This window comes from Rhinatrema bivittatum, chromosome 9 (assembly GCF_901001135.1).
Source record: "Rhinatrema bivittatum chromosome 9, aRhiBiv1.1, whole genome shotgun sequence".
In the NCBI taxonomy this organism is placed as follows: domain Eukaryota; kingdom Metazoa; phylum Chordata; class Amphibia; order Gymnophiona; family Rhinatrematidae; genus Rhinatrema; species Rhinatrema bivittatum.
In genome coordinates, this window is record NC_042623.1 from 178,475,934 (window position 1) to 178,499,565 (window position 23,632).

Genomic DNA, 23,632 nt, shown 5'->3' on the forward strand with positions numbered 1-23,632 from the left:
TGCTGTGCCGGAGCACCCGACCACGCCCCCGGACCGCCCCTTTTTGTCATACGCGTGTCCCGGGGCTTGCGCGCGCCACCGAGCCTATGCAAAATAGGCTCGGCGTGCGCAGGGGCAGATTTTCTCGGGTTACGCGCGGAGCCTTTGAAAGTCTGCCCCATTCCCCCCCCCCCCCCCCTGCATGTGTGCGTGTGGAGAGGGGAGGCTCGCTCTCCCCGCCTCAGATCTGTGTATTTCCTGGGCAGGAAGGGGAAGGGACTCTCCCACGTGTGCCTTGTTCCTGTCTCTGTGGCTCGTGGCTGTGTTGCCCGCCTCTGACTCTGGGAGGGGGGTGGAGAATTGTAAGAATGAGGCTCTGCGCTTTCCCTCTTTGCCTGCCTCTCCTTACCTTGATGTCTTGCTGTCTCCCTCTCTTTCTGACAGATGTATGGTAGATACACACAGGAGCTTGGAGCTTTTGCTAAGGAAGAAGCAATCCGCATCCGGCAGAGAGAAGAGCGGCGTCTTTTTGGCAGAGAGCGAGCTGGAGCCCCTGAGTTCATTGAGTACGATGGGGGGCGTTGTTCCAAATGTAGAGGTAAGAAGCAAGACCCCTTCGTCCGCTGGGTAACAAAGAAGATGCCAGCTGCAGATAAAGATCACCTCGCCTTGACCTGTCCACCTGCCTGCTCTGATCGGGGCTAAGAGGTGTCCTGTGCAGAAACAGAAATTAACATAAGAACATAAGAAATTGCCATACTGGGTCAGACCAAGGGTCCATCAAGCCCAGCATCCTGTTTCCAACAGAGGCCAAACCAGGCCACAAGAACCGGGCAAGTACCCAAACACTAAGAAGATCCCAAGCTACTGATGCAATTAATAGCAGTGACTATTCCCTAAGTAAACTTGATTAATAGCCATTAATGGACTTCTCCTCTTCGTGTCCCTCCCACGTGTGGGAGGGAGGCGGCCACTCTCTGTGTGTGATATCTTTCTCCCTCGCTCTGTGTATCCCATGTGTGCCTGAACTCTACCACCACAGTTTTGACTCCCAGAGCCTCTGTTGGAAGTTGATTCAGGTGTCTGTCCTCCACCTTCCCAGTGAAAAACTGTTTCTCACATTGATTTGAGCCTCATTTCTTTCCGCTTTCCTATCAAAATGATTTGTTGACCTCACTGCCCTTCTACTTCTCCTGGATTTTCCCATCCAGCTGATGACTCCTTGAGGTTCTCCCCCATTTTAACAAGATTAGTTTTCCTGAAGTCCAGGAATGAAATCTCACCACCTGTGTTGTTAGAATGAACCGCACCATCCGATGTTCACTGGATCCCAGATGATCATCCACTCCAACATTAGAAAGCACTGGGTCCAGTATCGACCAAGTGGGTTCTGTTACCAGTTGATGGAACCGTTGTCTTGCAGAGGATCCAGGATCTCTCTGCTTCTAATTGACACCACAGTTGAGATGTCCCAATCAACATCTGACAAACTGAATCCCCTAGCAATAGCATTTTCCCTTTCCTAGCAGTTTTGTGAATATTCTCCATTAATTTTTGATTTCTTCTGTCTCTGGAGGTCTGTATATTGCACCAATATAACGTATATAGTACCATATAAATACTTGTTCCATTCCCTCTTTCCAGATTAACCCACAGTGTCTCATACTTGCAATGTAAGTCCTGCAGTACTGTTTAATATTTGATTTATATCCCACGGGTTGCCTAACGTTTGCCTCCCTCCCCCCTCAGCTTCCCACCACTATAATTTTTGTACCATTTTGCTGGCCGTTCAATTTGATATCTAACAGTACCTTACACATTACTTAAATTTATTATTTATGGCCGGAACGTATGATAGTGAAAACCAGCATCAGATTGACCATAGTAAAGGTATTGCAGGTCATGAGACTCGGGCTGCTGGAGCAACCTTTACTACGAAAAAGTCAATTTCCAAAAAAGTTAGGTCAAAGTGAAAGCTGGGTTCAGAGGAGAATGGGGACCAGGCTGCTATTAAGTTCACTTAGAGAATAGCCACTGCCATTAGCAATGGTAAAATGGAATAGACTTAGTTTTTAGGTACTTGCCAGGTTCTTATGACCTGGATTGGCCACTGTTGGAAACAGGATGCTGGGCTTGATGGACCCTTGGTCTGACCCAGTATGGCATTTTCTTATGTTCTTATGTTCTTATGAGTGTTTTACAGACTTTAGTGATGGCTGACTGCTAAAATTGTCTCAAGAAAGCCCAAAAATGATTGAAAATTCCAGCAACAAGCAGATGAAAAGCTGTTACCCGCTCGTTTCAAAGCCATTTTGCACACCAACTATTGATTTGTTTAATTCTGTTTTGCACGCTGAGTAAGTGGTATATTGCATGTTTCTATCAGATTTCTGGTCCCTGCTGCGGGGCGGGGGGGGGGGGGAGGCAAACGTTATGCAGCAGCCGGTATAACGCCACTTCCTAGCCTGGCAGGACGGGTTTTCCATGTCCCACATCTCATGACGGCTTCTGGGATTTTTTTCCTGTACTGTGAGCATTAGTGTGCAAAGCTTTCCAGACATTGCCCTTTTTCCCCTTTTCTATTCAAGTGTTTAAAGATTCATTTACCCGAGTACCTTTTCTTATCTTAATGCTTTGTTCATCCATCCCCATTAATTCTAGTTTAAAGCCCTCCTCAGTGGATTTGCCAGTCTTTGACATGTGGACTCCATCTCTGTTTCGCAGCCCTTGAAACATCATTCCATGGTCCAGGAAGTTAAAATGTTCTTGTTAACACCATCTATGCCGGCATTCATTCAACGCCAGACTGTGAGTTTCCCTGCCTGGGCCTTTATTCTTGACGTGGCATCTTTCATGCCAACATGAAAGCCTCAGGTAGTAATCAGTAGGCTTGAGGACTTTCGGCAATCTCTCCATAACGTCTCATATTTTGGCATCCGGCAGACAGACCCCTTCCTGGGACATGTCTGGTGCTCCTCAGAAGCAAGTCACCAACCAACACTACCCTCTACCTCCTAGGTGCAGAGATTGTTGAGCGTGCAGTGTTGGGATTTGCAATTTCAGTCCCCCCTCATCCTGGGATGGTTTCTTCTCCTTCACTTCCAGAGCTGCATACATGTTTTTCAGCTCAAGAGAAATTGGTGTCACGGAGTAGGATCTGTCCTGGCTCCAGCTGTCATCTTGTCCTTTGCTTGATGCCTCATTAAGCATTTCATTGATGCATCCTAGTTTTTCTAGGTGCTTCTCAGTCTCGTCCCTTCCTCTCTGAGTTCCATCACCAGTTTGTGAGGGAGTTGGCCTGCAGACCTTCTTCACACTCACTGTGGATCAGGATAAGAACATGCCAAAATGGGTCAGACCGAGGGTCCATCAAGCCCAGCATCCTGGATAGCAGTACAAATAGTAACAGTGACGATGGTTTTGTTGAAACAGTATTTTCAGGCCATTCTTCAGCTGTTAGAAGTTTCTGGTGCCTAGTGAAAGAACGAAGAAAATCACAGCAAAGCCCCTGACCTTTCCTCAGCTATCCTACAAGTAAAATTAGCCTGTGGAATCTTAACTTCCACCTCCACACTGCGAATCTCTGTTTGTAGTCTTGTTTCCTTGCACACTTGTTACTTTGCTTTGAAGTATGAAGCGGAGGAACTGCTGGTTGGAAACCAGGATTCAAATCCCACTGCTGTCCCTTGTGACCTTAACCCTCCATTGCCTCAGATACAAACCTAGGGCCTGATTTACTAAAGATTTTCTCCCATTCCGTGTCCATGGGGAAAATGAAGCCTAAGATTGTGAGCCCTCTGGGGATTGGGAAATACCTACTGTAATTGCTTATGAAGTGCCAGAAGGCAGAATATAAATAAATGTATAATACCTAAGAGGTGTGTAGCTCAAGGTGCTTCACTTTGTAGAATCTTGTTGCTTAAGGTATAGAAAGTTAACCAGAAGAACTAAAAATAATGAATTATCACAACAAGATTACAAAGTGAACCACCCATTCCAATGCGCTCCAGGCAATGTATCAGTAGCTATAAAGCCAGAGAGAAAAGCACTGCTGGACAGGCTTGGAGCTGACGGCCATCTTATGGCGGAGACTGATGCGAATGACTGGATAAAGAACGTGACTGTAGTAAGGGAGCCAGGGAACCTGAGAATTCGTATTGATACAAAGTTTCTAAAGTTATCACTGAAAAGATCTCTCTACATCGTGCCAACGCTTGTCTTGCACAACCTGTCTAACGCACGAATGTTTACACTTGTTGATGCAAGGGATGCATTTCTGCAAAGTAAGTTAAATAAGAAAAGCAGCCTCATGATGATATCCTGGATGTCCTGAGGCAGAAGAAGATGGCTGAGTCCACCACTAGGGATCTCAGTAGCCCCAGAAGTGTATGAGCATGAACTGTTCCCACGTCAGCAGCATAGGACATCCTCATCATGGGCTGCGGTGACTCTGTTGGGGAAGCAGCGTACGACTATGATGACAAGCTCTTGGCTCTAATGGATCGATGCAGGCAGGTGAAGCTAAGGCATAGTGTGAAGAAATTGCAATGCAAGTGAAGGAACCTCGCTTCCATGGGCACCTCCTGTCCTCATAGGGCCTGAAAGCAGACCTGGATAAGGTTAGAGTCATACAGGATATGTCACAGCCTGTGGATGTAGAATCTCTGCAATGCTTCATTGGGTTTATGACTTCCCTAGCAAACTCCATGCCATGCCTGTCAGAGATATCATCTGAGCCCTTGGCAAGACTCTGGATAAGGATGGTGTTTGACGCTGGCTTCCAAACTGTGACCAGCTAGTGCAGGAAACAAAGTGCTTGGTTGTAGATGCAGCTGTTTTGCAGTACTACAGTGTTACCAGGACTGTTTTGATACAAAGTGACACTACATATTAATGGGCTTGGATGTTGTGTGATGCAAGATGGTGCTCTTGGCCTCTAGGGAGTTTACCCCAGCTGAGCAGAATTATGCACAAATCAAAAAGGATGCCAACTTTTTCATCCTCCCCTCTATGGCCATCATATAATTACAGCCACTAATGATGATCATCAAGAAGCCCTCTATTGTGTGTTCAGAGCCTGCTGCTTACATTGCAGTATTACAACCTCAATGCAGTTTGTAAGCCAGGCCCGGAGATTTATATCAGTGATGCACTCAGCAGGGCTGCAGCAGAATAAGATCCGAGGTCCACTGCAGAGCCAGAACATCTTGGGGTTTGTTGGCTGCGACAGGAACAAATAGACATTGCAATCAAGCAGATTAGCTGAATGTCACTGAGCAGAGACTGCATCAAATCATGCAGCACACAGTGAGAGTAGAGTCCTTGCAGGCACTGAAGCCTGAGGTCCTCAGTGATAGACCAGAAAAGAAGGAGGTATCCGCTACCATAAGTGAATACAGGTCATTCAGGGTTGACATTAGCAAGCAAAATAGCATTCTGTATAAAGGACGAAGGGTCATTATAGGCAAATCACTGCGATCAGAGATGCCAGCACATAATACATCCCAGCCCCAGGCAGGCACGCAGTATGCAAGGTGAAATCAATGACTCCGGTGACATGTTTATGACTAAAACAAAAGGCCTTTACTCAATCTGTATCCTCCTTCACCTGTCTGCTGCTGATATTCTGTCCTGACTTGGATTTCAGTAATCTGTCCTATCTTGATTCTTTTTCTTACCTCTCCCATCGTACTTTTAGTGTTTCCTCTACTAACATCCCTCTATCAATTGGTGTTCCTCAGGGGTCTGTCCTGGGTCCTCTTCTCTGTGTGTTCTCATTTCCTTTCATGACTTTCTATAGGCCGATGATTCCCAGATTTACCTTGCTATACCAGAAATTTCATCAGGATCCCATCCCAGATCTCAGCCTACTCGTCTGACCTTGCTACCTGGATATCCCATCGACACTTTAAAACTCAAAATGGCCAAATCAGAGCTCCTTATCTTTTCCCCCAAGCCCACCTCCCTTCTTCCTGCTTTCTCTATTCCTGTGGATAACACGGTCACTCTCCCAGTCCCCTCAGCCCGTAACTTTAGAGTCATCTCCAGCTCCTCTTCTTCTTCTCTACACATAACATCCCCATAATCTGTCTCTTCTTTTCTGAACATACTACCAGAACCTTTCTCCACTCTCTCATCTTCTCCTGCTTAGACTATTGCAACCTGCTCCTCCCAGTGAGCTCTCTCTCCCTGCAATCTGTCCTAAATTCAGCTGCATGACTTATCTTTCACCAAAGTCACTACATCCATACCAGAACCCTTTCCTCTCTCTCATCTCCTCCTGCTTACACTATTTCATCCTGCTCCTCACAGGTCTCCCAGTGATCCATCTCTCTCCCTGCAATCTGTCCTAAATTCAGCTGCATGACTTATTTTTCACCAAAGTCACTGCACCCATATAACCCATCTTCTCAGATCACTCCATTGGCTCCCCATCTGTTCCTACATAGAGTTCAAGCTCCTCGTGCTGCAGCTCTTTACTGTCTCTTATCTCATCTCTCTCTCCACCTATCCTCCTGTACTCTGCTCATTCCTATCCATGGCTCTCTTATCTGCCACCCGTTCCTGACTCCATGCTTTCCACCTGAGCTGGTGGGTCAAGCTCCATCTCTTGCTTTATTTAAATCCTGTCTAAAACCCACTTTATTGAGGCTGCTTTTAAATCTTAACCTCCGATTGTCCCACTTACAGCCTCATTAATTTGTAACTATTTTCGTAATAAATGAAATTCCCCAAGTTTCTTTATCCCTATATGTAATCTTGGTTACAATGTAAGCTCTACTGAGCAGGCACTGTCAAATAGTGCTATAAAAGTAAGTAGTAGATTTTGTCAGCAATTTTTCTACCTGTAACAAATATGCACACAAGCAGTAGAAAGAAACTATGATGTCATATGATATACCTACCTATATGACTTTGACAGATTGTCAGCATAGACTTATTCAGCTTTTCTGGGAAAGAGTTGCTATTGATAGTTGATTACCATTCAAACTTCTGGGAACCTGAACTGCTCCCAGCCATGTCTGCAGAAGCCACAATCACATGTTGCAAGGTATAGTTTGCACGTTATGGTCAGCGAGATAATGGGCCTCAGTGTGCATGCATGCACTCTAAATAGTTTGCTATTGATTGGGAGTCTGAGCATGTCAAGGTCATGGCAAAGCTGAATGAGGTGTGAAGGTAGTGAAAAACCTGTGCAAGAAGACACAAACTGACGGCAAAGACCTGGGTAGAGCTAAATGCCAAAGGAGAAACGCACCAATGGAAGGCATGGATAGCAATCCAGCACCGCACGTGATGTCGTCATTGGCAATAGCTATGGATTACCGGCACTAGGGATTTACTGGAATTGAATATTAGTGATCCAATCTGCACGAGGCCATTACCGGGAGATCGAACGAGTCATTCGAAAATGGGTATCTGCATCCAAAATGTTGTACCATAATTTGTATGACTCTGCGAGTGGCTGAAACGCCAGCTTCACACAGCTGCTGCAGACGGCACATGTACGGCTCAAGTGAAGGGCCAAGCAATCCCTCCTGCACGAGTACATGGAGAGTAGAGGATCTACGGGGAACCCTGAGCAAGCAACCACACCTGTCGGAAGTTTAGGAAGGATTACAGCCCGCTGATGCCAGACAGAAATTGCCAGCTGCATGCACAGAAAAGCTCCATCTACACTCAGTGCTTCTCGCATGCATCACCTCCTACAAGAGTTAAGCTGTAAGACACTTTATGAAAGAAAGTTGTGCAAATACTGAACAAAGAAAGGGGAGATGTTAACTTGTAGATTGATGCCACCTTGTGTTGTGTTTCACTCTGTTCTCCTTCCTGTCTGGTATTATGTGTTGCTTGCTGGGTAGTTGAATACAGCCTGGCACCTGTTCACTAGCAGCTTTCAGTTCCTCTACCATCACCGTGCGTGAACTTGATAAACTTAGCTGAAATTCTAAAAACAGCCGGAGAGCTGAACCATCCATTAAGAATAGAGAATGCTCAGAAAGGTGGCTCTGGCTGTCTGTGCCACTCTGTGCAGGTTAACCCCATGCGGAAAGGTTTCACCAAAGGTTACCATAGGTTATCCTGGTTCACCTTTAGCCACTAAGGATCCTCAGGGTAGTTCCCATACACTTTTAAATTCTGTTACCTTCACCTCTTCCAGGAGGGAATTCCATAACACATTCCCCATGAAAAACGTTTTGTTCTGGGAATTGCAGTAGAGGGGGTGCTGTGGTCACTACCTCTGGAGTAGTGCAGGATGGCAAGGCAGGAACTAGGGGTGGACAGTCCAGTGAGACTGGCGAAAGGAACAAAGTACAGGCTGGACTGGAGCCGAGTGCAGGTAAGAGGGAGCTGGGACGCGGGAACGGACTGGAGCCGAGCGCAGGTAAGAGGGAGCTGGGACGCGGGAACGGACTGGAGCCGAGCGCAGGTAAGAGGGAGCTGGGACGCGGGAACGGACTGGAGCCGAGCGCAGGTAAGAGGGAGCTGGGACGCGGGAACGGACTGGAGCCGAGCGCAGGTAAGAGGGAGCTGGGACGCGGGAACGGACTGGAGCCGAGCGCAGGTAAGAGGGAACGGACTGGAGCCGAGCGCAGATAAGAGGGAACTGGGACGCAGGAATGGACTGGAGCCGAGCGCAGGTAAGAGGGAACTGGGACGCAGGAATGGACTGGAGCCGAGCGCAGGTAAGAGGGAACTGGGACGCAGGAATGGACTGGAGCCGAGTGCAGGTAAGAGGGAGCTGGGACGCAGGAATGGACTGGAGCCGAGTGCAGGTAAGAGGGAGCTGGGACGCAGGAATGGACTGGAGCCGAGTGCAGGTAAGAGGGAGCTGGGACGCAGGAATGGACTGGAGCCGAGTGCAGGTAAGAGGGAATGGACTGGAGCCGAGCGCAGGTAAGAGGGAACTGGGACGCAGGAATGGACTGGAGCTGAGTGCAGGTAAGAGGGAGCTGGGACGCAGGAATAGACTGGAGCTGAGTGCAGGTAAGAGGGAACAGACTGGAGCCGAGCGCAGGTAAGAGGGAACTGGGACGCAGGAATGGACTGGAGCCGAGTGCAGGTAAGAGGGAACTGGGACACAGGAATGGACTGGAGCTGAGTGCAGGTAAGAGGGAGCTGGGACGCAGGAATGGTCTGGAGCCGAGTGCAGGTAAGAGGGAGCTGGGACGCAGGAATGGACTGGAGCTGAGTGCAGGTAAGAGGGAACAGACTGGAGCCGAGCGCAGGTAAGAGGGAACTGGGACGCAGGAATGGACTGGAGCCGAGTGCAGGTAAGAGGGAACTGGGACACAGGAATGGACTGGAGCTGAGTGCAGGTAAGAGGGAGCTGGGATGCAGGAATGGACTGGAGCCGAGTGCAGGTAAGAGGGAGCTGGGACGCAGGAATGGACTGGAGCCGAGTGCAGGTAAGAGGGAATGGACTGGAGCCGAGCGCAGGTAAGAGGGAGCTGGGACGCGGGAACGGACTGGAGCCGAGCGCAGGTAAGAGGGAGCTGGGATGCAGGAATGGACTGGAGCCGAGTGCAGGTAAGAGGGAATGGACTGGAGCCGAGCGCAGGTAAGAGGGAGCTGGGACGCGGGAACGGACTGGAGCCGAACGCAGGTAAGAGGGAACTGGAACACAGGAATTGTCTGTAGGTAGCCATGGAACTCAGGGCATGGACAGACTGAGACAGGACTGGAAAGGACAAACACAGAACATGGAACACAAAGCCTGAAGGCAACAATAAGGAAGACCTTGACAGACAAGGCAGAGAGAAGCCTAGTGTCAAGGAAGAGGCCTGGGGAGGTCTCAGATGTTAGGTCAGAGTCAGGAAACAGAGAGGCCTAGAATCAGGGACCTAGGAAAGTCTCAGGGCTAGGCCTGACAGAACAGAAGCCCCAGAGGCTGAGACAGACCATGGAAAGGCCGCAATGCAGGTGGCTAGAGCAAGGAGTGGAATAACACTCTATGCCGAAGCACTGACGCAGAGACTAGACAAGGTTAAATAGGACTGGGGTCTGGGCGTGATACAGGCAGCTCAGAGAGGCTTGGCCAGCCAGGAGAGTGAGCTCGTGGAGGTCCCCTAGTGGCACGGAGGCTGTAGGACAGACTAGCAAGAAACCAGGGATGTGAGGGAGAGCACACTTCAAAGCTGGGCTCTCTGGAGCCCTCTGGTGGAGGGGAGGCCGTACAGCAGCAGGAAGCACAAAATGTTTCCTGATATTTATTCCTGAGTCTACCACCTTGGGGTTTCATATCATGACCCTTAGTTCTACAGCTTTCGTTCCACTGGAAAAGGTTCAATGCTTGTGCCTTTCGACCGCAGCCGCTCCTAGCTCGCGATGCCAGCGCCTTCCCACCGGGGAAAGAGCTAGCCACCATCACTGCCAACCGGCTCGAATCCGCAGGCCTGTAAGACATGTGGGCCTGCCGCGACCACGCCCCCAAGCCCCTCCTGACCTATCAGAGGCCAGGCGCTTCAAAGACGGCATCGCAGAAGGACAGACGGTAGGCCCCTTTAAAACCGGGCTCTTACCTGCAGTGCTGCGTGCTGGGCGTCGCGCGCACGAAGGAGCGTGACCTAAGGGGCCTGCCCCTTAGTGTGCCCCTTCGTGCGCTCCTTCCGTTCAAGCCAGAAAGCAAAGAACCAACTAGACCCTGCTCTTCAATCACCTCACCCTCTGGTCTATGACTATCTCAATCATTAATCCCTAACGTCAGTTCTCTGATACTGTCCGACTTCACTACTATATTGTTCTGCACCGCCTACTCGCACCCGGATTGTGAGACGTATTGACGCCCAAGCTGAGCCGACCCTGAGTCATAGACTGCAGCCCTTCCAAGATGCACAACGTCAGAAGACCACACACTGCCGTGAACCACTTTGCGAGTCATTGCTCTGTTAATTATCTATTGCTACTACCTATTGCACAGCACTGAATCTGCTCTGTTCTGAATATTTCACTGTACTGAATCTGTTAGCTACTTTTTGCTTACCTCCCTCCCCATGCTTCCCTTTTTTGTCCCCTATACACTTCACCTGATCCTCCCTCTTAGCTTTACCATCCCACTGATTTCAACCAATCTCTATTCCACCATGTCCCCCCAGTCTTGCACCTTCCCTAATTCCTTCCCTATCCCCCGTATACATCACCCCTTGCACAGACCACCTTTTCTCTGCTATGCGAACCCTCAAGCCCAGCGCAAATACCTCCTCCCTATCTTTATCTCCCCTTTAACCCAATTCCTTGGCCTCACCACACTATCCGTCATGCTATTTAATGCTCATTCCCTCTCTAAAAAAACCCACATCCTTGATGACCTCCTTCATGACCACAAACCTGAAATCTGTGCAGTCACAGAAACCTGGCTCAAGGACACTGACACTGTGATCCTGAACCAACTCCCCACACTATCCCATGATATTTTCTCCATTCTCAGATCAGAAAAACGAGGAGCCGCCAAAAAAAAACCTCAGACTCAGGCCCATGAATATCTGCCCCCCACCCAAGCTCGAAGTTGGCCTATTTAAATCCACAGATCTCCAAATTTGCCTTGTCTATGCCCCCCCAGGCCTCCTGGAACACAATCCCTCCCCCCTCATTGAACTCATAACCAACAACATTAACAACGAAAAACCTGCCATAACACTAGGAGATTTCAATATTCATGTAGACTCCATACCCCTATCACCATCCTGTGAAACCTTCCTAACTGCCCTAGGATTCACCCAAATCATATCCGCCCCCACACACAAAGCAGGGCACACCTTAGACTTCATTTTCATCAACTCTTGCATCCATGCACCATCAACAGCCTCCTGTACCCCTGTACCATGGTCTGACCACTCACTTATTGAGACCCACCTCATCTTAAGCGCCACCACCACCTGCAATCATCCACAAAATAACTCCTTCTCCTTCCGCAAAACCTGCTCATCAGAGGAACTCACCACAGCACTCTCTGAATCCCTAAACAAACTTGATTGCTCCTCCCCCGATGCTGCACTCAACTCTTGAGATAACCTCACCCAGGACATAGCCAACAACCTATGCCCTCTCATCACCCACAAGCAACACACTACACCCCCACACAACAAACCTTGGTACACAACAGAACTGCACCAAATGAAACACAACCTTAGACTTAGAGAACCTGGCGCAAAGACCCAACTATACAGCACACTCCCCCTACAAATCATACTTACACACATACCGCCTCGCCATTCAAAAAGCCAAACGTGACTACTACGCCACCAAGATACATCAATACACTTTCAACCCCAATGCCCTCTTCTCTTATGTCGCGGCTCTCACCAAACCCTCCGCCCCTATCATCGCTGATGATGAAGCCAGCATAAAATATGAAGAACGTGCTCATTTCTTCCATAACAAAATAGCCAATATACTCCTCAGGTTCACCCCCTCCCTCAAATATTCGCTCCACATCATCGACCTCACCTCCTCCAAGGAAACTGAGTCCATCCTCAAAAGAATCAAGCCTTATTCCCACCCATCCAATACCATCCCCACCAAAATGCTCCTCTTCATCCCTAACATCATTGCAAAACCATTAGCAGATATCATCAGCTGCTCCCTATCCACCGGCTCAGTTCCTGATTCCCTAAAACACGCTGTAGTCAAACCCCTTATCAATAAGCCATCTCTTGACCCCAAAGACCCAGCCAATTACTGTCCCATCTCTAATCTCCCCCTCCTCGCCAAAATCATGGAAAAGGTGGTAAACACCCAACTATATAAGGTGGTAAACACCCATATATATATATATATATATATATATATATATATATATATATATATATATATATATATATATATGCTAATGGACTATCTTGAAGATAACATCCTTCACGCCTCCCAATTTGGCTTCCATAAAAATCTGAGCACAGAAACCCTCCTACTATCCCTCACTGACTCCCCTCCTCATTGGCCTTGACCAAGGTCATAACTATCTCATTGCTTTTCTCGATATCTCTGCGGCTTTTGACACGATAAGCCACAATCTCCTCATTTCCCAACTAGCTGATATCGGTATCTCTGGCATAGCCCTCCTCTGGTTCAAATCCTACCTGGCCAACAGACGCTTCTCTGTTAAACTAGGCAGCTCAGAATCCACACACTTTACCCTCTCTCAAGGCATGCCCCAAGGCTCCTCCCTCTCCTCCACCCTCTTTAACATCTACCTCTTGCCCCTCTGTCATCTATCAGATCTTGGTCTCAAATTCTACATCTATGCAGATGATGTACAAATCATCATCCCTCTCCGTGAATCATTATCCGCCACTCTAAGCTTCTGGGAGAAATGCCTCTCATCCATTAACTCACTACTCACCTCCCTACAACTTGCTCTCAACTCATCAAAAACCGAGCTCCTCCTCATCCACAACCACCAGACCTTTAAGTTCCCTCCCCCCAACGACTCTATGGCCATCTCCCTCACCTCACAGCCCCCTGTTCGAAACCTTGGCATCCTAATCGACCCATATCTGAACCTAAAAAAACCACATTACCTCCGTCCTAAAAGGAGGTTTCTACAAACTCAATGTTATAAAAAAAAAAGCTCAAGCCCCTACTCCACACACGTGATCTCAAAACGGTCATCCAAGCCATCTTATCTAAGCTGGACTACTGCAACTCCCTATACCTTGGCCTCCCCTACTCCTCCATCAAACCCCTACAGATACTACAAAATGCAACGGCAAAGATAATCAGCAACGCACGTAAAACAGACCACATAACCCCCATCCTTAAAGACCTACACTGACTCCCTATCTTATCTCGCATCCTCTTCAAAACACTCACTATCATACACAAATCTATCCACAAAAATAATTTCTCCTGGCTCAGTTAACCGTTCCGATTCACACAATCTGCCCGCCCTACCAGAGCAAACCTCAAATGCACACTACAAGTCCCACCCCTCAAGAAGGCCCGACTCACAACAACTAGGGACCTGTGCTCTCTCAATTGCCAGCCCAACTCACTGGAATGCTCTACCCTCCAACCTCCGCCTGGAGCCATGCCCACTTAAATTCAGGAAAATGCTAAAGACCTGGCTCTTACACCAGGCATTTCCAGATTAACTTCGATATTTTCCCTCCCCTTTCCCTCCCCCCACCTTCCATATCCACATAGCCCCAAGCAACAAGCACCCTGTAATTTCTGTAAATATGTTCACTACCTACTTATTCTCACCTTCTTAGTTCCATCTTTCAGGCTCTCCGTTAGAGCCTACTACCTCTTGTTTTCTGGTTGTCCACACCGCCCCCCCCCCCCGCCCCTGTTCATTGTAATTTCCACCTACTGTTAAGATGTGAACCGATATGATGTGTATTCTAATGTCTGTATAAAAAAAGCTGTTAAATAAAATAAATAAATAAATAATACCTTTCGGGGGTTTTAATTTATGTATAAAATCTCCCATGTCTCTTCTCCTCCAGGTTATATATATTTAGGTCCTTCAGTCTCATCTCATGTGGCTTTTGATATAGACCCAGCACAATTTTGGTTGCCTTTCTCTGGATTGCCTCTGTCCTGTGTCTATCCTTTGTGAGAGATGTCCTCCAGAACTGACCACAGTATTCCAGGGGAGGCCTCACCAGGGGCATTTCTCCTGCTGGTTATTGTCTCTCTATGCTGCCCAGCATCCCTCTAGCCCTCGTCACCACCTTGTCACACTGCTTCACTGCCTTCAGATCATCAGGCACTATTTCCCCAAGGTCTCTCTGCCAGTCCATGCCCCCACACTTTTGGATGACCGCATCACAGATGCATGAACTCTGCACTTCTTGGTGTTGAATTCCAGCAGCCAAACCTTAGACCTCTTCAAGCTTTCTTAAATCAGTTTTCATTCTCTACAACTTAAGAACATAAGAACCTGCCATACTGGGTCAGACCAAGGGTCCATCAAGCCCAGCATCCTGTTTCCAACAGAGGCCAATCCAGGTCATAAGAACCTGGCAAGTACCCAAAAACTAAGTCTATTCCATGTTACCATTGCTAGTAATGGCAGTGGCTATTTTCTAAGTCAACTTAATAGCAGGTAATGGACTTCTCCTCCAAGAAGTTATCCAATCCATTTTTAAACACAGCTAAACTAACTGCACTAACCACATCCTCTGGCAACAAATTCCAGAGTTTAATTGTGCGTTGAGTAAAAAAGAACTTTCTCCGATTAGTTTTAAATGTGCCCCATGCTAACTTCATGCAGTGCCTCCTAGTCTTTCTACTATCTGAAAGAGTAAATAACCGATTCAAATCTACCCGTTCTAGACCTCTCATGATTTTAAACACCTCTATCATATCCCCCCTCAGTCGTCTCTTCTCCAAGCTGAAAAGTCCTAACCTCTTTAGTCTTTCCTCATAGGGGAGCTGTTCCATGCCCCTTATCATTTTGGTCGCCCTTCTCTGTACCTTCAGGCATGTCCACTCTGTTGCAATTCTCTGTGTCATCCGTAAGAAGACAAACTTTTCCTTCTAATCCTTCCACAAAAATATTGAACAGAACTGGCTTCAGAACCAACCTGAGGCGCTCCACTTATCAGCCTTTTCTCTTCAAAGAGACTTGTTTACCACAAACTACTGTTGTCTGCCAGTTAACCAACTTCTAATCCATTCCACCCTCTTCCAGTCTTCTCATTTTTATTTATAAGCCTCCTGTGTGGGACCCTATCAAAAGCTTTGCTGAAATTTAAGTCCACCTTTGATCTAATTCTCTAATCACTCAATAAATTCAATCAAATTAGTTTGCAATGATCTTCCTCTGGTAAAATGTTAGGTTGCCTCGGATGCTGCAACCGACTGCTTTGTAGATAGTTCACTATTTTTCCCTTCAGCAGTGTCTTCATTACTTTTCTTACCACCAAGGTGAGGCTAAGAGGCCTGTAGTTCCCAGTCTCCCAGTTTGTGAAGTGGGACCAGAGCCAGCCATCCCCAAGCTTGTGGCACCACTCGTTCAATAGATCCCTGGAGGCTGGATCCACCAGCTGAAGGACCTGGCATTTATGATTCCACATGATGCGGGTCATGCAGATCCTCCAGTTGAGATGCCAAAAGCTTCTGGAAGTTTTTGAGTAAATTCTCCAGCCTTGGCCCTATCAGATGTCGTCCCCTACATATGAGAACTTGCATCTTGTTGTCCTGTTGTAACAGGTAAGCATCTTTCACTTTATCCGCCATCTTTTATTATAAAGGTACTGTGTTTACCTTAAGTCTCTTTTCATGTTAGTTTCATTGTGTAACTGTTGCTTCTCCTTGTTCTATTATGTGGTTTGTATTGTGGATTGTGCAGAGAGCAGGCAGCTGACTCTGTAAGGGTCGGACTCCTGCACTTCACTACTATCCTCATTTAGTGCGTTATTTTGTGTTCCTGATTGCATAAAGGCAGGGTTCAGTGCTGAGTACATGACGCATGTGTCTGGGGGGAGGGGGGGGGTCTGTATCATGTCCCTGACATGGGTGTCTGGGGGGGGGGGGTATCGTGTGTCTGGGGGGGGGGCGGTATCGTGTCCTTGATGCCTGTGTCTGGGGGGGGGGGGGGGTCTGGATCGTGTCCCTGACGCGTGTCTCTGGGGGTTAGTGCCATATCCTTGATGTGCATTTTGCAGGATTTAATACCATGTCCTCTTCAACAGTCTGTGCAGTCCAGTGCCAGAAGTGCCTGGTGTCCAGGGTGGGTGAGGACTGGATATTTCTGATCTTGCTGGGCCTCCTGATGGCCCTGGTGAGCTGGGCCATGGATTTCACCATTGCTACCTGCTTACAAGGTAAGGCACAGGGTCAAGGCCAATGGAACATGGTGTTGCCACATAAAGAGGCCGATTGCCAGAGAGTTTTGGGGTTTTAATTTGGCAGTTAGGCTCCTAAATTGGTCCCTTTGAAAATGTACTAGGCCTGAGAACCTAAATTTAGGAGCTCAGAAAGCAGGTGGGTGGCTGCAGCGGAAGAGTTAAGGAGAGAGTTGGGGACTGAGCACTGATTTTTAGCACCAGGCATCTAACGTAGGGCACTAAATCTAAGCAAATGGCAAGCAGCCCTCCATGTAAGGGCTAAGTTTTAATGGAAAGAACAATGAGGAGGGCTGTGCAGGGATTCCTGTGTCTGCTGTGTGCATTCGCTCTTTGCTACTTTGTAAGTAACTTTGCCAAAGTTACACCACACTGCCACTGGCTGACTGACTTGCGGATTGGAAATCTGCAGGTTTTGGGTGGAAGGTCTGGGATAAGTGGTGGAGGAAGCAGTGAGCTGATGGTGAACAGTGCACACACCGATATTTTCATAAGTGGAACCTGCACATGTTTTATAAAACGCCTGCCCCCGTGTATATACTGTGCTCAGGGCATGCCCGTTACACTTATTAAATGCACACGTACTTAGAATCCGAGAGAATGGTTTTTATAAAACGCCTGCCCCCGTGTATATACTGTGCTCAGGGCATGCCCGTTACACTTATTACATGCAGACGTACTTAGAATCGGAGAGAATGGTTTTTATAAAACATCTGCCCCCGTGTATATACTGTGCTCAGTGCATGCCCGTTACACTTATTACATGCAGACGTACTTAGAATCGGAGAGAATGGTTTTTATAAAACACCTGCCCCCGTGTATATACTGTGCTCAGGGCATGCCCGTTACACTTATTACATGTACACGTACTGAGAATCCGAGAGAATGGTTTTCCTGCTTTACAAGCTTACGTGCATACTTTTGGGGTAGAGCCACACGGTTAGGACGCTCCTGCAGTAACTTTAGACTCCCGGAGCGAGTGCTGAAATTTGCCTTCAGTCTGGGCAGGGCTTGGCAGGCATGTGCATGGATTTTCTCTGAAAAACTCCCTGCATGCATTAGCAGGTTTGCCAGGACAGTTTATGGGCACAAGTTTGCTGTGAAAATTGGTGTAAATCATACGTGTAACAGCTGCACACCCCTGGAACGCCCTCCAGAACTTCTCTTTTGTGTGCAGCACAATGTGCACTTTCAACCGCTTAAAACTCCCCTGACCCAGAATGTAATATATGTATTATTTACTTATTATAATATAATAATGTAATATATGTATTTACTTATTATATGTATTATTTACTTATTATAGAACTCCAGGCCTTGAGAGCCACAAACAGGCCTGGTTTAAAGGGTATCCAAACAATGAATATGCATGAGATAGATTTGTCTGCACTGCCCCCATTGTATGCAGATCTATCCATGCATATTCCCTGTGGCTGTCCTGAAAACGTAGGACTTAACACCAGTGTTCACAGCAAGCTTATGCACATATGGGCCGATACAGTAAAAGTTGAGGGAGAGCAGGCGAACGCCCGCTCTCCTGTGCGCACGATTCTGTATTCAAATGAGGGCCTGCAGCAAAAAGAGGCACTAGGGACACTAGCGCGTCCCTAGCGCCTCTTTTTGGACAGGAGTGGCGACTGTCAGCTGTCAATTTTGCCGGAATCGGTTCTCAAACCCGCTGACAGCCACGGGTTTGGAAACCGGATGCCGGCAAAAATGAGCATCTGGTTTTCAACCCGTGAGCCATGGGCCGATTTCAAATCTTTTTTTTTTTTTTACTTTCGGGACCTCCAACTTAATATCGCCATGATATTAAGTCAGAGGGTGCACAGAAAAGCAGTTTTTACTGCTTTTCTGTGCACTTTCCCGGTGCCCGGAGAAATTAGCACCGACCTTTGGATAGGCGCTAATTTCTGAAAATAAAATGTGCAGCTTGGCTGCACATTTTGCTTTCTGAATCGCGCAGGAATACCTAATAGGCCCATCGATAATGCATTTGCATGTTGCGGGCGCTATTAGGTTCGGGGGGGTTGGACGTGCATTTTCGACGCGCTATTACCCCTTACTGTATAAGGGGAAAAGCTAGCACGTCTAAAACGTGCGTCCATTCGTAGGTTAAGTGTGCTCCGCCGGAGCGCACTGTACTGTATAGGCCTGATGATCCTAGCAAACTGCCAATGCAAGCTATACCTGCTAATGTGTGCAGGGAGTTTGTGATTGTAATTGTGCACTTACTGGGTTTGGTTGTGTGTGTGTGTGTGTGTGTGTGTGTGAGAGATTGTGATTGTGCATGTGCTGTGTGTTTGATTTCTGCACAAGCTAAGTCTGGTTTTATGTGTGTGATTTGGAGACATGGGGTGGGTGTGTGTGATTTGTACACATGGGGGGTGTGTGTGCATGCGTGTCTGTGTGTGCGCGCGTATGTAGAGCTTCAGTGCTCAGCAGCCTGTGAGTGAGCAGCACATCATGTCTTCAGTCTTTCCTCCTGTCATGGGGTTTGCATGTTGATGATAGATTCTGTCTCTCTCCCTCTCCCTGCAGCTCAGAAATGGATGTACGGTGGCCTGGGCGTGAATGTCTTCCTCCAGTACCTGGCCTGGGTTACGTACCCGGTGGTGCTCATCACCTTTTCTGCAGGATTCACACAGATTCTCTCCCCTCAGGCTGTAGGTAGGTGGCACATGGGGAACCAGGGGTAAGGGTAGGGAGAGGCTGCTCCCCAGCAATCCTTCACCGTCAAGAGTTTGATTGTGTCCTATGACTGTGCCCATAAACTCAGATCCTACGTAGTCCCCCTGCTCCCTCTCCTCCTTCAGATAAAGAGCCCTGTCATTCCTGTACTTATAGCCTTCTCCTTTATTCCTTTAATTGTACTCTGATTTGTCTCCCATATCTCTGCACCTCCTTATATACCCCCGTTTATACCCCTCTATATATCCCCATTCCCCTGTCCTTAAACCCTACCTTTCCCTATAGCAACCCTGCTAGACTATATATATAGTGTGTCCTGTATGTATTAGTTAAAGATAATGTATATTGTTGTATATAATACCTTTTGGAGTGTATAATTTATATATAGTGTATAAGGTTATCCACAGTCCCTTACTGAGTGTATAATCTGCAATGCTACATATTATGTTCTTCTGTTGTTTTCCATCAGGTACTGTTCCTTTTCTCTTCCTGTTTTTACCTCTCTTCTCTCGCCCCCTTCTCTCTTCCTATCTGCTCCCCTCCCCCCACCCTGGTTTTTTTGTATTTTCCTCCTTCAGTTATATTGTAAACCGGCATGATGTACCCACGAATGTCGATATTTAAAAGCTAAGAAATAAAATTGTCAGAGCAGCTGGGAGGAGGGAAGGCTTCTGTACTCTTCTGGCTTTGCTTGGGAAGGGTTTGGGATGCTTCTGCCGGGTGAGGCTGGTGTTGGGAATCAGGCGCCTGTTGGCCTGGCATTAAACATTTTACATTGGAGAGGGAGGGAGAAGTCGGGCTGATGACGCCATACTTTACATTTACGTGGGTGAGGACCTGGCCAGCTCGCTCTGGTTTCCAGCTGTTCAAGAGCCTCCTAAATCCAGCCACCTAGATTCAGCAGAAAATCATCAGCCAAAATGTGGCCAGCACGTGGGCCGATATAGTAAAGTGCGCGCCGGTGGAACGCAGCGTTAGCCCCCGTTTAGCCGTGCGTTTTTGATGGGGTAATAGTGCGTCAAAAACGTGCGTCCAACCCCCCCCCCCCCCCCCGAAACTAATAATGCCCACAACATGCAAATGCATGTCGATGGCCCTATTAGTCATTCCCACGCCATACAGAAAGTAAAATGTGCAGCCAAGCCGCACATTTTAATTTCGGCCAGCACCGGGAAATTAAGTCGGACGCCCTGAAAGTAAAAAAAAAAAAAAAAAAAAGTTAAATCTGTCCGCGGCTCGCGGGTCGAAAACCGGACACTCAATTTAGCCAGCGTCAGTTTTCTGAACCCGTGGCTGTCACTGGGTTTGAGAACCGATGCCGGTAAAATTGAGCGTCCGCTGTGAAACCTGCTGACAGCCGCCGCTCCTGTCAAAAAGGAGGCGCTAGGGACGCGCTAGTGTCCCTAATTATCATACCTGGGCTTCCTGAATCGCGCGCCCAGGAGAGTGGCCTCTGCGCACGTTGGGAGAGCGGGAGCTCGCCGGTTCTCCCACGCGGGTTTCTGTATCGGCCCGCATGTTAGATGCGCTACGGTTTCTGAAAACTGACTCCCAAGTGAAAACAGGTCCCTAAATGTAGAAGTTCAGCCCTAGTCACTGTTCAGAGTGGCTGATTTAGGTGCCTAACTTCCACAATTGAAAATTGAGTGCTGTGTTACAGCTGTAACCCCAGGGCTGAAGTCCTCTTTAGGGGCCACACTAAACCCTAAGGCTTTCGCTACCTGCGTCCCATACAGGTCCATTAGTTTTCTCTTCTCCAGAATTCCCAGGAGAGGGGGGTTGAATACTCTCCTGGGCCTCTGGCCTTGGCTGTCTGCTGCCTGAGGTGTAATGCAGGGCTGGGGAGAGTCCCCTTTACAATCTGGCCCTGCAAGGGGTGAGGGGGTCAGGGTTCCCAGAGGAGGAGTAGATAGAGGGTGTGGAAGGTTAGTAGTTCCTTACAGCCTAGATATAACTTATTCTGTCAGATTGCTTGTTAATTTGGTTTGCATACTCTGCCTATTAATCGTTACTGGATAGCACATACTTTTAGTTCAAATTCCTATTAAAATTCTTTGCTAGGGACTAACCATACCTTACCTTGTCTTTAGGATTTTAATTCATCAGAGAGAATGGCTTTAATTCAATGCAACAATTCTGGTGCTTATGTCCCAAGGGCTGTCCCTTTTGCCTTCAGCTGTCTAAAATGAAAATGGAGCTGATCCATCTAAGGGAGCAATCGGCCAGGATTCAATTAACCTCCCCTTCCTTAAAATATCCATCATCTGTCACCCATCTCCCACAGCAGTTACAGAATCCCAGGAAGAAATAGTTTACAGTGGGATCAGGTAGCACTAGACATGTGACAATCAGGCACCCACCTTCCCCAAGTTTACAGCAACCTGTACTTCAAACCCCCACAGAGTTATCAGACATCCAGGATTCAAAAACCCAGAATCAATTGGATAACAGTAGATTCTGGCAGAATAAGACCTGTGACAGACATGCGAAGTGAAAATAATAACATCAATCAGCTCAAAAAAAACAGAAAAGGTTCCTAGGAGGTGCAACATAGCAAGGGAGATAAATTGGAAAGCTATGACTACAAATACTCGCAGTTTGGGCAATAAAATCCCAGACCTGCAGGCTCTAATTTTGGAGGCAGACTTGGACATTGTGGCTGTCACAGAGACCTTGTTCACAGATTCTCATGACTGGGATACGGCTATACTAGGCTATAACTTGTTAAGGAAGGACAAAAAAGGGGGAGGAGTAGCACTTTATGTCAAAAATAATATCCAAGCAAGTGAACTGCAAGGAATGTGGGGTAGAGAAGAAGCATTATGGGCTATGCTAAAGAGAGATGATGGTGCATCCATTTTTACTGGAGTGGTGTACAGGCCTCCGACTCAAACAGAAGAACTAGACAGAGACCTGATCAGACATTATAAAGCTGGGAAAGAAGGGGGAGCTGTTGATTGTTGGTGACTTTAATCTGCCGGACATGGACTGGAGAATCCCTTCTGCAGAATCTAACAGTAGTAGAGAGATAGTGGATGCCCTGCCAGGAGCTCTGTTCAAACAAATGGTATTGGAGCCCATGAGGGAGGGAGCTATACTCGACTTAGTGCTCACTATTGGGGATAACGCGTCTGATGTCCGGGTGGTACCCACCTCAGCACCAGTGATCATCAAACAGTATGGTTTGATATTGCAAAAAGGATCCGGAGAAGTGTCACAAAGACCCGAGTTTTGAGCTTCAAAAAAACCAGACTTTGTAGAAATGGGGAAATATCTGGAGGCAGAACTTGAAGACTGGGAGGAAATGAGAGAGGTGGAACAACAGTGGGCCAAACTAAAAGGAGCAATTACAAAAGAAAAAATCTGTTACAAAAATAAACAAAAGTAAGAGAAATAGGAATCCAATCTGGTTCACAAAGGAGGTGACTGATGTAATAAAAGCAAAAAATGCAGCTTTTAAGAAATATAAAGAATCCCAAAAAGTGAAACACAGGGAGGATTATCTGATGAAACTGAGGGAGATGAAAAAGTAATCAAGAAAGCAAAAAGTCAGGCAGAGGAAAGGATTGCCAAGGAGATAAAGCGAGGTGACAAAACATTTTTCAGATACATCAGAGAAAGGAGAAAGGTACATAGTGGTATAGTGAGACTGAAAGGGATAAGGATCAGTGGGTGGAGAGAGAGGATGAATTAGCAAAAATATTAAACAAATACTTCAGTGTTCACTAAGGAAGACCCTGGAGAAGGACCATCACTTGTTATCAAGACTGAAGAAGAGGGTGGAGTAGATGAAATTCCATTTACGGAAGAGAATATATGGGAAGAGCTAAGAAAACTGAAAGTGGACAGAGCCATGGGGCCTGATGAGGTTCACCCCAGAATACACAGGTGCTGGCGGGTCCACTGTGTGACCAATAGATCTTTGGAAAAGGATGTAGTGCCTAGTGACTGGAGAAGAGCTGTAGTGGTCCCGCTTCACAAGAGTGGGAGCAGAGAAGAGGCTGGAAACTACAGGCCAGTTAGCATCACCTCGGTGGTGGGAAATTAATGGAGACTCTGCTGAAGGAAAAGATAGTGAACTATCTACAATCCGGTGGGTTGATCGATCAGAAACAGCATGGATTCACCAGGGGGAGGGCCTGTCAGATGAATCTAATTGAGTTCTTTGA

At 47.4% G+C, this 23,632-nt stretch overlaps 1 protein-coding gene across 1 annotated transcript in view; it reads left to right on the top strand.

Moving 5' to 3' along the window:
• The window catches only part of CLCN2 (chloride voltage-gated channel 2), a 193,275-nt gene that overhangs the window by 32,084 nt on the left and 137,559 nt on the right, over positions 1 to 23,632 (top strand). The window contains exons 2-4 of the mRNA XM_029616501.1: positions 424 to 577; positions 16,620 to 16,751; positions 19,314 to 19,442. Of these exons, the coding sequence (XP_029472361.1) occupies positions 424 to 577; positions 16,620 to 16,751; positions 19,314 to 19,442 (415 nt within the window). The remainder of the gene's footprint in view (positions 1 to 423; positions 578 to 16,619; positions 16,752 to 19,313; positions 19,443 to 23,632) is intronic.